Below are 16,467 nucleotides of genomic sequence, written 5' to 3'. Positions count from 1 at the left end.
GTAAGATAGGAAATTGTCATAACACTTTAGTCAGTGATTAGCCAAATATGGTGCCAGCTAGGCTGCCTCGCATTTTAGAAGATCCTTTGGAACCTGCGGTGCACATGCTGGTCTTAATCATTTTCTTGATGAAGAGAGCTCCCTGTCCAAATAATCATTTTCAAAGTTCTCTGGTCTGGCTAACTGGGCGGAAAGACTGAAAGTCCAGTGGGTATGACCACAGAATAAATAACTTGCTGTTGTGAGCAACCAGAATGGGGCAGGCCAAGGTACATTAAGTAGTGGGAACTAAAAGATGGTGAGGCTTAGAGGGACAAGAAAAGGGAGTGAAGAAGAAGGATGGAAAGGATTTCACTGATACCATATTGTATGTTAATTTTGATGGGAAGAGCATTGGCTGGCCAGGTGAACTGTCAGCCTGGTGGTTGAGGGGAGAGGCTGGGACTCTAGAAGCAGTCAAATGCTCAAATTCTTGCTCTTTCTATGCAGTGAGGATGCTGCCACGTGTGATGGGCTGTCCATTGGCTTCAGCCATCCCCAGAAAAATAATAGGTCTCAGAATCTTAGAGCTAGAAGGGTGGTTAAAGTTCAGCCCTTTGCAGAGAGGATAGACTATATTCTGGAGTTTCAGGCAGATAAAGGCAGGCCTTGATCCTATGATGCTTTGGGTGAGAGGCTATAAATTCACCGTTGTGTTCTCTCCACATTACAAAGTTAGCTGATTATCAAAGGTAAAAGGGAAATCTAAAGCTCAACTTCCTGGTAGAATGTTTGGTAGGTTCTCTTCCGAGGGACCTGGCCATGTGATGGTAGCCTTCATATGTGACAATCTCTTGAACAGTTGGTGGTGAGGAGACCTATTTCTAATTAGCAAAGATACTCTACAGCTTTTTGTTAACAGGACCATGAGGAACAGGCTTCTTATTTTTATAAAGTCTTTGATCTTTCCCTACTCCAGATTTTTGCTCATGATGTTTTTCCAGCCTGAGATGTCCTTTTCCTTCTCCCAGACAACTAAATGTCTGCATCTCCTTCAAGTTCCCTCTTAAGTTCCACTTTTCTATAAAACTTTCCCTCTTGCCTTAGTTTATATGGTTCAAATTATTTATCTTTCATTGCATTTATAATCTCAACCAGTTAGCTGTGTCATTGAACAGTGTCATATTATCCAGTACTTTGCCACCATAGCAACCACGGGGGAATCCGAAGAAAAGCCAGTAAGTGTTTATAAATCTTGGCAGAAGAGGTGGGTGGCCCTATCTGCTAATCATGGAGGCTCTGCCCCGATCACTTCTGGGGAGAAAGGAGGAAACTGCACCACAGAACAATTAAAAAATTATAGAAAAGTCATTTTCCCCATTTTTCCTTTGCCTCTTGGGAGGATCATCAAGTACTCTAAACCAATAATCCGAAAACATTAAATTACATAATTTGTTTCAGATCTGCTTCAAGGGGTATTTACTGGCCTGATCTTTGTTGCTTGGACCCTCTGAGAATTAGCTACTTAAGATCCAAACCACCTTCCCCCAAAACTAGGGTTACCAATGCCTTGAATGGCCACTTTTGATATTTCTTAATATTGAAATATCTTCTTTTTCGTATTTCTTTAGCTGCTGTGAGCTGTCAGAATCCCTCAAATACGTACCAATAGAAAGAACTCTGCTTCCTTTACCACTAACTTCTGGACCAAATCCCAAATGCCCAATGGATGTACACTCAACTGCAACCACATTCTACGTTCTGAAAACTTTACCTTCTCTCTTTCTCTAATTATTTTAATCCTTGGTAATTTTTGCTTTAGCTTACTTTGTTTAGCTCCATTAACAGGTTGATGGTAATAATCTGAGGATACCTAGACCATGAGAGTTGCTATGTAAAATAAGATTAGATAATGCTGAGCAAAACTCAAAATCAATGAGTTACTGAGCTGTTGGAGCCTCTCATCTATGTCTGGCATTGCTGCTTTGCTTTTTCCGTATGGTCCTAGATGTTTCCTGCTGTATTTGCAAGATAAGAAGTGTATCAAAATAGCAATCTAGTCCAATTTCCACACCACGGAAAGTTTCTTTCCCAACCACCACATTCCTGAATTTGATCGATTTCTCTAGGTATCACTGGATTCTATTATTCACTAGATATTACTTCATTTGTGTGTACATTTTAGGTTGTTTTGTGTGCATTTGTTTGTTTGGTCTAACCATTGAGCCCTATGATAATACCTAACACAATACATAATACATAAAAGTTCTGTGAAAAAGTTTGCTTATATAGCCCTTTTATTTCTTTAAAGGACAGTAGACCCATAATACATAGAAGGAATATAGTATTTATAAATCTATAAATTCTTAAGTACCACATACTATAAAATGCCCCCCATAAAATGTATCTTTGAGGCTGACTGGAAAAAAACAAAGCTATGTTGCAGTTTAGGTGCTAAGTGGTCATTAGGACTCTCTCAGTGTAGGTGACCTGCTTTGGCCCATCAGCCTGAGCCAATATGATTCAAATTCAAGACCATTTCAAGTCACTGCTTGGTATGAACCTCTAGGTTACTTAGGAATAATAGCAAGCAAAAATGTAATTTAATAATGCCGCATCTGCTGTATTATTTTTGGATAAATTTCCAGGTGTGAGGATTGAATGGGAAGAGAGGCAGATTAGCAATGAGGGGGAATATATGGAATGAAGTTTGGAAATAGGCTATGGTATTTGTTGTTGTTGTTTACTTTGGTAAAACACCAGTTTTCTTTTCCTACTCAGGCCAATGCCAACCAAAAGAGAAGCATTGCAAGTAAATGAACTCCCACATATAATCATGGGGCATCATATATTGTCAATCTTTCATTGACATTTCATTTCAATCATTTCATTTCATCTATTTTTTTTTTTTTTTTGTGGTACGCGGGCCTCTCACTGCTATGGCCTCTCCCGTTGCGGAGCACAGGCTCCGGACACGCAGGCTCAGCGGCCATGGCTCATGGGTCCAGCCGCTCCGCGGCATGTGGGATATTCCCGGACCGGGACACGAACCCGTGTCCCCTGCATCGGTAGGCGGACTCTCAACCACTGTGCCACCAGGGAAGCCCTCATCCATCTATTTTTGAGTTACCATTCCAAAATAACCTTTCATCACCAAATTTGGAAGTAGTTTTTGGCTACTGGTTACCAAAACAAGAATGAGGTTTGACCTGGGTATGGAGGACTTGCCATATTACGGAATTCTGGGAAAAGTTTCATCAGCTGTATTTCTCTTACCTGTATCCCAGGGGACTCTACAAAATCAAATCAAATGAGTGAATCCTGTCTTGGAAGCATTTGGAAATGCCAAAACCCTGAGAAATGACAACTCCTCTCGCTTTGTAAGTAACATGATTGAGCAATATATCAGAGTCTTTAGTGTTTAGCAAATGGTAAAACTCATGCCTGAGCACACAGATCCAAAAAAATTTTTAGAACATCAAAGAAGGTTATTGATTAATGTTCATAATATTGTTAGATTCCTCAAGGAAGTCCGCCAGCTTCATCATTAAGACAATTAAAAATACATAGAAATATGTGCTTGAGAAGTTTCTGCGGTTTGGTCAATTTCAGGAAGAAAATATTTATCTTAATAGTGTCAAATTCCTTTATACTCCCAGTAGGGAAGCTCATTCAGCAAATTCTAATAATGTTTTATATTTTAGTACATTTTACAGATCTGTAAATACTTTCTCCTTCATAATTTCCTATACTCCTTGTAATAAGTCATTTTAGGAAGCACTTCCAAATTCACTTACTACAATTATTGTTTCTAATCTTGCCTATGGCCCCCCTGCCCCTGCATATTTTTCACTGAGGATTTTTTGGAGGGGCACGGGGAGAAAGCACTTTTTAAAGTAGCTTTTGATAACTAGCAGTCCCATGATAGAAGAAGGATTTGGATTTCAAACTCAAGCTTCACTAATCCGTTTTATGCCAAGAATGAGTGGCAGGGAGCCACGATATAATTTACAAGGACATTTGCAGAAGGCTTCCTGTTTGACTCTAGGCGTAATTACATAACAGCCTCCTGCTGATTTGGCTGGTTTCCCTCCAAAGCCTTAGAGCTGCCCTGACTACACTTACATCTGCTTGCTATGTCCGGCTGCATAGCGGGTACTAATACTGGGCAATAAAACAACTGCTAGATTGGGGATCTGTTAGAATGTGGAGGGAGTTTCAGCTTAAATATGAAAGAAAGAAAGCTGAAAAAAAAAAACCGAGAGTGCAAAAGGAAAGATGGAAGAGAGGGAGGGAAAAAAGGAAGATAAAGGAAAGGGAAGAGAGTAAAAGAAAAAGAAGAAAAGAACAGTAAGTAGAAAGAAACATAAATAAGTAAAGAAAGCAACTGAAAAAGAACAAGAAAAAAGTTGGAAGGATAGAAGGGAATAAAGAAGTAGAAAAGCAAAGTAAACAAAATGGATGAATGGAAAGAAGGAAGGAAAGAAGGGAGAAGGAAAGAAGGTTCAGAAAATCAAGAAATGCAGGTTAAATTCTTTCGATTAATACTCTGTATGTATACTATGCACAAAGAATGTCACCTGCCATATCAGTAAAAAAGGATGTTGCAGCCATCAATCCATCAGCCACTGTAGTCGCCCCCTACCCCACCACTGTGCACCCTGAGGGGATTCAGGTTGGAGAAAAGCAAGATATTGGCCCTAGATAGTTAAGGTGCATATCAAAGGGGCAATTTCAATGAGCCAGACTCTTGCATCTTCCCATACATCGAAAAGCACTAAATTCATTAACTTGAGATGTCTGATTTTCTTTAATTAGCAGTAATCTTTTGATGTTCTGACTACCTGGTTTCTGTTGCAAAAACTCCTATATATCCAGGGACCTCCCTTACCTCTGCGGAGCAGTCCCTCAGAGCTACCTGAGAGGCTGTCTTCTGGGCTTAAGTCCTCAGAACGTCCACCGAATAAACATAATTCTCAACTTCTAGGTTGTGCATTTTTTTCAGTTGACAATACACATATTTATATGTAAATGTACATATGCATAGAGGTACACATATGTGTATGTATATGTGTATATATATACATGTGTATGTTTGTGTGTGTGACTCCCAGCAGACTGCATTTTTTTTTTTTTTTCGGTACGCGGGCCTCTCACTGTTGTGGCCTCTCCTGTTGCGGAGCACCGGCTCTGGCCGCGCAGACTCAGCGGCCATGGCTCACGGGCCCAGCCACTCCGCAGCATGTGGGATCTTCCCGGACCGGGGCACGAACCCGTGTCCCCTGCATCGCCAGGCAGACTCTCAACTACTGCGCCACCAGGAAAGCCCTGCATTTTTTAACTTAATTGCTTAATCACCTTGTATTGGCCACCCTCCTTCTCTTGTCTGGCTGCAGTCCTGGTCTGATTCCTTCCTTGCATGGGTATACGTCTACCAGTCTGCCTTCCCCTCTGTACTAACATCCTCGTCCTGCGGGCTCTAACCCCCTGGACTGCCTCCTTGGCTGCGTCTTGATGCACCTGGGCTCTGTCACTTCTGGGCAGACTCTCTGCCCCACTAGATCCTATCTTATGGCTTTTCATTGACAGGCCTGCCTCAGACTCCATTTTCTGCCCCCTTTTCTCTTACTTGCTACACTCCTGCACAACTGCCTTTTCTTTTGATTTCAAAACACACCAAATGTTCCTACATTAGAGCTGTTACATTAGCTGCTTACACCTAGAATCTAGAAGAGCCATGAACACACCTACTTTTCTAATGTGGTATCTCCCGTGCCTAGCAGGTTTTCTGGATCATAGCAGATGCTCAACGAATGTCTGTTTAATAAATGGAATAATACGCCAAGCAGATATTATTTTTCTCACTTTTAGATAAGAACACTGAGGCCCAGAGAGATTCTATAATGCACGCAAGAATGAACAGCCAAGGAGGAGGGGATAAATTAGGAGTTTGGGGTTAATATATACGCATAACTATATATAAAATAGATAATGAATGGGGACCTACTGTATAGCACAGGGGACTACACTCAGTGTCTTGTAGTGAGCTGTAATGGAAAAGAATCTGAAAAAGAATACACACACACACACACACACACACACACACACACATATGTATGTATAACTGAATCACTTTGCTGTATACCTGAACTAGTACATTTTAAATCAACTGCACTTCAATAAAAAAAAAATAAGAAGAAGAGAAACAGAAGACACAGCCAGCAATGAGCAGGTCTGAGGCTAGACTCCAGGACCACTGCTCGTCCTGATGACACTCCAGCTGCCTCTCGACATTAACTGGTGCCATCACAGACCCGTGTTGCATTTTTTTAACTTTGGGGCAAGTAGTCACTTTGGGAGTGATGTGTGTAATGAAGCCATTGCAACTGCTTGGAATGTTTCAATAGGAGACTGTGTTCTGTGTCCACCCAGGGCCAGTTCATCGGGATGCACTTTTGTGCCAGAGGCAAGCTGTCATCTGCAGACATCGACATCTGTAAGTAGCCATAGCACTGTCTAATTACTTTTCTTCTACACCTACGTTTGAATCTTTACTCATGTCTCATCATGCAGATTTGCTTGAAAAATCCCGGGTTGTTTTCCAGCAGCCTGGAGAGAGGAACTACCATATATTCTATCAAATTCTGTCTGGGAAAAAAGAACTTCATGGTAAGTGTATTATTCTGGAGCTGAAGTTCATTCTAAAACAAGAGACAATAGTCAGATTACTGGAACTGGAAAAATGCTGTTTAATGTCTCCTAGCCTCTTTAGGACTCAGTTTGTTCATCCTAAAACTTAAGAAATTGAACCAGTTATAGAACCAGTGTTCTATAATTTTACATGGGTAGAGAGTAAATGGTAACACTTTGTTTCAATTTGGTAGTATTTGGAGGTGGGTAGGATGCCCAGCAGAGGTAAATGAATGTGTGTGTATGCACGTCTGCACACATGCTTGAGTGTGTGTGTGTGTGGGGGTTGTGGGTGTGTGTAAAAAGCACTAGATAATTTTAAAGACTTAAATGATTAAAACCACTAATCATTTAAGTGGGTGCTAGAGACAAGAGGCCAGAGGTGGGAGACATCACCATTGTGTTTAGTGGTTAATGGGAGTTTTATAAAGAAAGGAGGACTTGGGTTGGGATATGGAGAATGGGAAGGGGATGTAACCAGAGTAATGTGTGGAGGGTATTTCCGGTAAGAGGAACAGTGTACACAATGTCAGGAAAAGGTAAGGCAAGATCAGGGAACAGAGAGACCAGATGAACTGGAGGAAAGACTTTTCATAGAGGAATAGTAGAGATTTTATTCTGATGGGGTCTGAACTCAGGAAGTTGGGAGGGTGTTGTGTGCATGTGTGTGTGTGAGTGTGTGTATGTGTATGTGTTCCTGTGTTTTGTGGGGCGGGATGGGGTAATAGGAGGTCGTGATTTGTTGAGGGCAGTGGCAGTTAGGCTGGTGTGATGGGCAGGATAGACTGGAGGCAGAAATACTGAGGGAAGTGATTGCAATAGTCCCAGGATGAGATGACAAGACAATTGTCTAAGGCACTGTCTGTGGGAATAGAGGGCAAGGGGATGGACTCATGGAAGAATAGAAAAGTCTAGGCAATGATAAAATGTAGAAATGAGGGAAAGTGTTGAGTCAAAAATACTCCCAGGTTTGGTAATTTGACTGGGATAAAAGTAGTGCCATGAACAGAAATGGAAAAGCAACTTGTAGGGTAAGAGAACGAATTTCCTGTATTCACTCAACAAATATTTATTGTGGGGCTGCTGTGTATACACTGCTTTTTAAGCATGGAGGATAGAGAAGTAAACAAGACCCACAGGTCCCTGCCCCCGTGAGCTTACATTCTAGTATGGAAGACGGTAACAAACAAGTAAACAAAGAAATATATAATTCCAGAGAATGGTAGGTCTATAGAGAAAAATAAAGTGGGTGAGGAGATGCAGTGAAATGGGGTTTGGATGATGTTATTTTATTTTATTTTTTTAACATCTTTATTGGAGTATAATTGCTTTACAATGGTGTGTTAGTTTCTGCTTTATAACAAAGTAAATCAGCTATACATATACATATGTTCCCATATCTCTTCCCTCTTGCGTCTCCCTCCCTCCCACCCCACTAGGTGGTCACAAAGCACCGAGCTGATCTCCCTGTGCTATGCGGCTGCTTCCCACTAGCTATCTATTTTACATTTGGTAGTGTATATATGTCCATGCCACTCTCTCACTTCGTCCCAGCTTCCCTTCCCCTTCCCTGTATCCTCAAGTCCATTCTCTATGTCTGAATCTTTATTCCTGTCCTGCCCCTAGGTTCTTTAGAACCATTTAAAATTTTTTTTTAGATTTCATATATATGTGTTACATACGGTATTTGTTTTTCTCTTTCTGACTTACTTCACTCTGTATGACAGACTCTAAGTCCACCCACCTCACTACAAATAACTCAATTTCATTTCTTTTTATGGCTGAGTAATATTCCATTGCATATATGTGCCACATCTTCTTTATCCATTCATCTGTCAATAGACACTTAGGTTGCTTCCATATCCTGGCTATTGTAAATAGAGCTGCAATGAACATTTTGGTACATGACTCTTTTTGAATTATGGTTTTCTCAGGGTATATGCCCAGTAGTGGGGTTGCTGGATCATATGGTAATTCTATTTTTAGTTTTATAAGGAACCTCCACACTGTTCTCCATAGTGGCTGTATCAATTTACATTCCCACCAACAGTGCAAGAGGGTTCCCTTTTCTCCATACCCTCTCCAGCATTTACTGTTTGTAGATGTTTTGATGATGGCCATTCTGACTGGTGTGAGGTGATACCTAATTGTGGTTTTGATTTGCATTTCTCTAATGATTAATGAAGTTGAGCATTCTTTCATGTGTTTGTTGGCAATCTGTATATCTTCTTTGGAGAAATATCTATTTAGGTCTTCTGCCCATTTTTGTATTGGGTTGTTTGTTTTTTTGATATTGAGCTGCATGAGCTGCTTGTAAATTTTGGAGATTAATCCTTTGTCAGTTGCTTCATTTGCAAATATCTTCTCCCATTCTGAGGGTTGTCTTTTCGTCTTGTTTATGTTTCCTTTGCTATTTTATTTTATTTTTATTTTTTTGGCTGTACCACATAGCTTGTAGGATCTCGGTTCCCTGGCCAGGGATTGAACCCAGGCGACACGGCAGTGAAAGCCTGGAATCCTAGCCACTAGGCCACCAGGGAACTCCCCAGGAGGTTATATTTTAGATAGAAGAGTCAGATAAGACGTCTCTAAGAAGGCAATGTTTTGGGAATCCCCTGGCTGTCCAGTGGTTAGGACTTGATGTTCCTACTGCAGGGGCCCGGGGTTTGATCCCTGGTCAGGGAACTAAGGAACTAAGATCCTGAAAGCTTCTTGGCGAGGGGGGTGCGGGGGAAGAAGAAGGCAATGTTTTTCCAGACACCTGAATGAGTAAGGGAACAAGTAGGCAAAGATTTCTAGGAAGAAATTTCCAGGAGGAAGTAACAGTGAGTGCAAAGGCCCTGACGCAGGAATGCATTTGGTTTATTCTTGGAATAGAACAATGGCCATCGTCAGGGGCAGAATGGAGGGGTGGAGGGGGTAATGTATGGGCAGATAGGCTGGGTCAGACCAAGCAGCACCTTGCAGGTTATGATGAGAGTTTACATCTCGAGTGCTATGGAAAGTCATTGGAAGGGGAGATTGACAAGCTGATTGGATTTCAAAGGTATTGCATCTGTCACTGAGGACAACGGTACTCCCACAGGAGTGACTGTGGGATGAGATTGGAGATCCAGGTGAGCAAATTGATGGGGAAGAATCCCCCACAGCCCATTATGCTTAGATGACGTATGGTATAAATCCAGCAGCGTTTTGACTACATGGTCTTCAACTCCAAACTCTTCTCTCCAAAAGGAGAAAGCTCTACAAACTGGACAGTTATTTTTGCCATGGGTGCAGTTGGTGATACGAAAGCAGCATCTACTCTCTTTCCCACCTTCTCTCTACATAACCCTGGAACAGGTTGTTTTTGTTTTCTTTTTTGTTTTGGTCTTCCTTTGACTAGCCCTGCCAATTCTTGACACTCATTTCTATGCTGTGCAGGGTATCTAACACATAGGGTCCAATGTGAGTGCCAGCAGTGACTGCAAGATTTTTTGGAGCATCTCTGTTTACTCATAGAACCATCTGAAGACTCTGGGCTGCTATGGAAAATTCATGCTTATCATGAATTCATGTACTTTGTTCAGTCTGTGGGCTGCTGAAATTGATTAGTGTACAAAGGCTGACATCTGGTGGTGAAAGTTGGGTATTGTCAGTTCATTTGTTTACGACACCAATTGTCATTCTTGGGGTATTTAAAAATTTTAAACTCTTTCTATTCATGGCTGCCAAAGAAGAGCTTTAGAGTGTCCTGAGGAGTGACACAAAAGGGCACAGCTAAGCAGTATGAGGACTGTGTCCAAATTTCCAAAAATAGGAGTATTTGTGCATGACAAACGAATCGGGTGTGAAAAATGACAGCAGAGGCTGGCCACCCACTCAAGGAGCCAAGGAAATGGAGTGATGTGTCACCTCAGAGCCAGTCCTCATTTAGCCTCTACCTGGCCTGGAAGATCTCATCTCCCCTTTCCTTTCAGTTAAGGCTGAGTCTTGTTCCAGGTACAGCTAGAACCCACTTACCCAGTCCCTTCAGATAAGGCTCCTTGAAATCCTTTAGTTCTCAACATCATCTGTATATCTTGGTCTGGCATATATCTTCCTTTTTCTCTTCTTTTATTTGATTTTTTTCTTTATATTTATTTATCGTGCTCACTCTTGCTATTCAAGTGGTGTGTAAACTTCAGGAGAGGAGGTCAGGAAACAAGTCCTTGACTCTTAGAATCCTTGACACTTTGCCTAATGCCCTGAGAACTCACTCCATAAAGTGACAGTAATACACAGTGGTGGTTGCCAAGAGGTGCACCTGAGAATGTCTACTGGTGCCCTGAATGCCTCTGGGGAAGGAAGTGGTCAGCATCTGGACCTCCTATTCTGGAGCATGTTCAGTTTATCCTCTTTATCCATTAGGTCTCTCTTGAACTAGTCTCATATCTTTACTCACTTTCTCCCCACTGGTTATTAAGCGGCATAAGATGTGTGTATGGTTGTGCAGACTGTGTGCTTCCCAACTCCAGAGAATGCAATTCAAACCATAGACTATGTGAATGATTCTCTCTGGAGTTGGGCAGTGCACAACCTCTTCAGCTGTACACGGCGCCACTGAGGAACAGGTAATGACGGGTAATGTGGCATAGAGGCACTAGCTACAGAACTTCATTTGTGAGATCCTAAACTGTTTATTTTTGGCTCAGTGTCAGCTTCACTCCTTTTCATAGTGAGCACAGTCCTGGAGAACATTCAGCCATTCAGAAAGTAAAATTTAAGTCAGGATGACATGAAACAAAGCCTTTTCTTTTTTTTTTTTACATCTTTATTGGAGTATAATTGCTTTACAATGGTGTGTTAGTTTCTGCTTTATAACAAAGTGAATGAGCCATACATATACATACGTTCCCATATCTCTTTCCTCCCGCATCTCCCTCCCTCCCACCCTCCCCAACCCACCCCTCCAGGCTGTCACAAAGCACTGAGCTGATCTCCCTGTGCTATGCAGCTATTTCCCACTAGCTACCTACCCCACGCCTGGTAGTGTATATATGTCCATGCCTCTCCCTCGCTCTGTCACAGCTCACCCTTCCCCCTCCCCGTATCCCTAAGTCCATTCTCTAGTAGGTCTGTGTCTGAAACAAAGCCTTGAATGATAAAACACTCACCCTTAATGGGTTCTCTGCATCTTCTACTGGAGAGTGGGCCCTAGAAATGAACCTATATAACGGTTGACACCTGCACTTTTTGGAATTGTGAAGGAGTTGACTTTTACCTTTAGCATCCCCTCACCCCTTCTCTTTCTGCCCTACCCCCATCCTTCATGACACACTCCCTGTCCCCGCCTGCCTCCTCCCATCCTCCAGGTGCCCCAGCCTGGTCAACAAATCTTCCGTGTGGGCCCTTACTGGCCTAGACAGTCTCTCTGACTCTAATAGTGTCTCATAAAAAATGCATTTAGTTTTTTTTCTCATTCTCTTAAGGCCATTTCCCGCGGTAGAAAGAAATTAACTAAATAAAGGAATCCCCGTTTACATGATACTCCTCTGAGATAACCTCAAGCCTCAAACCAATTAAAATTTACTCTTCCTTGAAAATAAGTTTTGATAAGACCCAGGGCAGGGGAGATGTTTGATCTAAAGGCCTTTCAGAGTTCCTCAAACAGTCATGCTTCTGGCCTCAGCATTCTCTGGAGCCCCCACTTCATGCTGAGGGCAGCTGCTCCAGTGAATGGTTACCATTGCGGCGGCCATGTTTCTGGTTGTAAGGGGATGGCAGGAAAGTCTATCACGTGTGCTGAGTGACGTCCAGAAATGAGGCATCTGGAAGCGGGGAGGGGCTGAGGGAGAAATGCATATATAGCACTTGGGCTCACCATTCTGTCTTATTACCAGCCCCCTCCTGAATCTTGGCTCTTTCCCTCCACCTGGTCCTCTAGTCCTTGGGCATGTGGCGTTCTTGCCCTCTGCTCTGTCTCCCCTGTGTTTGTCTGATGTTGAGCTTGCACAGAAGTAAGACCCTGCTTCTGTCTATGACAAAGAAGGAAATAGAATCCCATCATGTTTACTCATACAGGTTTCAGTTGTGGGTGGTGTAGTCTAACAGAAACACTAGAGATTGTGTTCTAAATTCATTTTATCATTAATTTGACCCTGGGCAAGTAGTGAGCCTTTCTAGCCTTCCATTTTCCTATATTTAACATGCAGAAAATAATGTCAGATATAGCACATTTGATCATCATGACCAGGATGAAAATGATCAAAAATGATATAATAAACATGAGAGTAAAATGAAAATTCTATGAAAGGTTGATCTAGAATGATCTAACAGGTAATTCATGGCAAAGCAATCTTGGAAAGTAAATTTTTTTTTTTAACGAATCAGCCACTGAAACATGCCCCACGCCCTAAAGACACACGGCAGTGTTTCCTGTTTAGGTGTGTGGTTCCTCTAGCCTCCTCGAGGGAAAGGACTATTTTAGTTTTGTATCCTTACATCCTCCCATAGCATATACCTATGGTAGAGAAAAAAGATTAAACAAATGCTTTGATTTGAAAGAAATGGAGATGATGTCTGTATCTGAGCTGTGAAGGAGGTGAAGGGACAGGACATTGTCACACCCAGATATCTGGCCTGGGTGTGGTGGTGACATTCACTGGCATAAGGAACCACAGAAGAGGAATACCTTCAGGGAAGATAAGGAAAACATCATCCATCTGGTTGTGGTAATGTTGGGTTTAAGCTACCTATGGCCATCCACATTGAAATGTCCAATGGGAAGTTGGAGACTAGGTCTGGAGCTCAGAAAATAAATGTAGATTTGAGAGTTATCAGTAAAGTCATGAATGAACCTTGCAAAAGAGTATATAGAGAGATTATTGACAGTATACAGTCGGGACAGTATTTGATACCCCTGCTGACTCCCTCTTCCTTGAAAATCTCCCCACCTTGGCTTCTAGTAGACCACCCTCCCTTGTTTCTCTCCTAAATCTCTGGGCATAGCTTTGCAGGTTTCTCTCTTTCATCCAGTACATGACTTCAGAGTACCCTGGGGCTCAGTCCTTGGCTCTATCTTGTGGTGATAGATCATCTAGGCTGACCGCTTTAAAGATCATTTCTATCTGACGACTTGCAAAGTTGGATCATGAGTCCAGACTTTTCTTTAGTATTTCAGACTGATAGCTAACTGACTCTTTTATGTCTCCACTTGGATGTTGAATAGGCATCTCAAACTTCATATCCCTACAGCCTAGTTCCTGAACTCCACCCCGCAAGACCTGCTCCTACCACAGTGTTTCCCAGGTAGGCTGAAATCATCTCCATCCTTCCACCTGCCTGGGCACAAACCCTTGGAGTTATCCTTGATCAGCCTTTCTCCCACATTATTCTCATTTGTTCCATCAGCAAATCCTATTGACTCTACTTTCAAAACCCAAGCTCTGGCTACTTCTCACCATGTCTGTTGTTATTCTCCCAGTCAAGTATCACCATCTCCCTCCTGAATTAACCCTTTCCTGGTATCCCTGCTCCCACCCTGTCCCTCTGTCTTTAACCAGCAGCCATAGTAAATTAAAAAAAAAAATCAGATCATGTCACTCCTCTGCTCAAAAACCTGTAATGGCTTCATATCTCACATAGAGCAGAAATGCCCAAATCCTCAACATAGCCCGTGAGGCACTCTTGATGCCTCTCTGACCTCATGATCTACCCCTTCTTTGACCAACTGTAGCAACTCAAAATCCCAGGCAACCTTCCACCCCAGGGCCTTTGCATTGGCTTTTTTCTTTCTGGAACATTCTTTTCCTACTTATCCATGATTCTCTCCCATAACTCAAACTTGACTTGTGGAGGCCTTCCCTGATCACCCTATTAAAAACTGCAACTCTGCATCTCCAACACATTTTACTCCCTTTCCCTGCTTTTATTTATCTCCATAGCAATTACTATCTTACATGTCATATATTTTACTCATTATTATTATTTTTTTACTTCTGTCTCCTCCTGTTGGAATATAAGCTTTATGAGGGCAGGAATGGGATGTTTTTTCACTGATGTATCCCTAAAACTTACAATAATGCCTGGCATATTATTGGATCTCAAACAAATATTTGTTAATATGAAGTGAAGCATAAGGAAGAATATAAGGAGATTCCTGAGAAGTAGTAACATTTCAGGGACATTTGAATCACCATTGAAGTAAATACTTAAAAAAATTATTATGAATTATATTTCTATTTAAGTCATATATTATCCTTGCATTCAGCCTGATTTCTTTTGGGCTAGCGCAATTACTTTTATCAAATAGCTTTATCAAAGTATTATTGACCTAAGTGTAAGTATTGACATGTGTATCTATGAAGTGAAACCGTCACCACAATCAAAATAATGTAGGTATCCATTCAAAAGTTTTCTCGTTATCTCTTGTAATCCCTCCCTCCTGCCCATCCTCACACCCTCAAGCCCTCCTCTTCTAACCCAGTCTCTAGACAACCACTAATATGTTTTCTGTCACTAATATGCTCTCTGCAATCTATAGATTAGATTGCATTTCTAGAATTTTATAAGATGGAATCACGCAGTATATACTCTTCTTTTTCTGGCTTATTTCACTCAGCATAATTATTTTGAGATCCTTCCATGTTGTAGCACATATTCATAGTTCATTCGTTTGTTTGCTAAGTAATAATAATCCATTGTGTGGATAGACAATGTTCTGTTAATTATCGATGGACATCTGGGTTGTTTCCAAATAGAGCTGCTATGAACATTCACGTAGCCCAATTTCTTTGTTTCTGAGATTTGGGGTTCAGGATAATAGAGCCTCACTTCATTGAGTGCTAAACAAAACTCAGATTGGCTCAAAAAACTTCACTGGGAGCGAGTGTCAGGCTTTAAGAGGTTAATGTGATTTGGCCACGTCGGTGGCAGATGTGCTGCTGACAGCTTGCCTTGGCTTCAGCTTGCATTATGCTTCCTGACTAAGTGAATCATGTGAGGCGTCTTAGACATATCAGAGGTGCAGCACTGAACACAGTAGTTGATTTACGGATCCCTTGAAAGACAGACTCAGCCTCCTAATAGGGAGGACGTGATGTGACAGGATGACACTGCTAATGTTTCCTGGGTGCTGACCCCAGGGTCGGCCTGCTTCCTAGCTTTTGAAGCTCAGGCCTGTTATAATTTACAAACCACTTTTCGTCCTCTGACCCTCAACCATGTATCTAGGCCAAATTCCTGTTTTCAAAGTTTTGCCAACATGCAGTATCTGTTTTATTTGCGCACCAATTCAAGCTGCTGCAATTGAATCTGCTTTCAGATTTGGCCTGCCTAGTCTTCTCTTTGGAGGCATTAACACATGACTGACAAGTTAATAGAGGGCAGAAATTGATTGCAGAGGTTTGGGTGTAGACTATGGATTTTATTTTGGCTTGTTTACAAGTATGCTGTAAGCCGTAAGAGTAAACTGTGAATATTGGTCACTTATTTTCTAAAGCCTTGTGGATTTCTTTAAGCTGTTTAACTGATGGTTTTCCCACTGCAGATATGCTCCTTGTGTCTGAAAATCCCTCTGACTTTCACTTTTGCTCTCATGGAGCAGTTGCTCTGGAGAGCTCAGATGATGCTGAAGAATTGCTGGCCACAGATGTAAGGCTTGTTCGTTATCAAAGTATGGTAATGACAATGAGAAATGAAAGAAAGCATCATAGATCTCCTCTCTTCCAAAGGGTCCTGGAGAAGTGACCTTCCTTCCCCTGGGGGTGGAGAGTGGAAGGAGCCCCTCCAGGACGGTTTCTGTCCAAAGTTTTATACTTATTTATTTTGTCAATATAG

The 16,467-nt window shown here is 41.8% G+C and overlaps 1 protein-coding gene across 1 annotated transcript in view; it reads left to right on the top strand.

Annotated features, from left to right (window-relative positions):
• The window catches only part of MYH15 (myosin heavy chain 15), a gene marked incomplete at both ends in the record, with an annotated part of 180,194 nt that overhangs the window by 12,403 nt on the left and 151,324 nt on the right, over nucleotides 1-16,467 (top strand). Inside the window, 6 exon segments of the mRNA XM_082839245.1 lie at nucleotides 1,138-1,217; nucleotides 3,267-3,290; nucleotides 3,294-3,359; nucleotides 6,412-6,475; nucleotides 6,553-6,648; nucleotides 16,178-16,281. Coding sequence (XP_082695371.1) covers nucleotides 1,138-1,217; nucleotides 3,267-3,290; nucleotides 3,294-3,359; nucleotides 6,412-6,475; nucleotides 6,553-6,648; nucleotides 16,178-16,281 — 434 coding nt within the window.

Source organism: Leucopleurus acutus, assembly GCF_964270905.1.
Source record: "Leucopleurus acutus genome assembly, chromosome: 5".
NCBI lineage: Eukaryota > Metazoa > Chordata > Mammalia > Artiodactyla > Delphinidae > Leucopleurus > Leucopleurus acutus.
The sequence above is the reverse complement of the archived record's forward strand: the minus strand, read 5'-3'. Positions and strand labels throughout refer to the sequence as shown.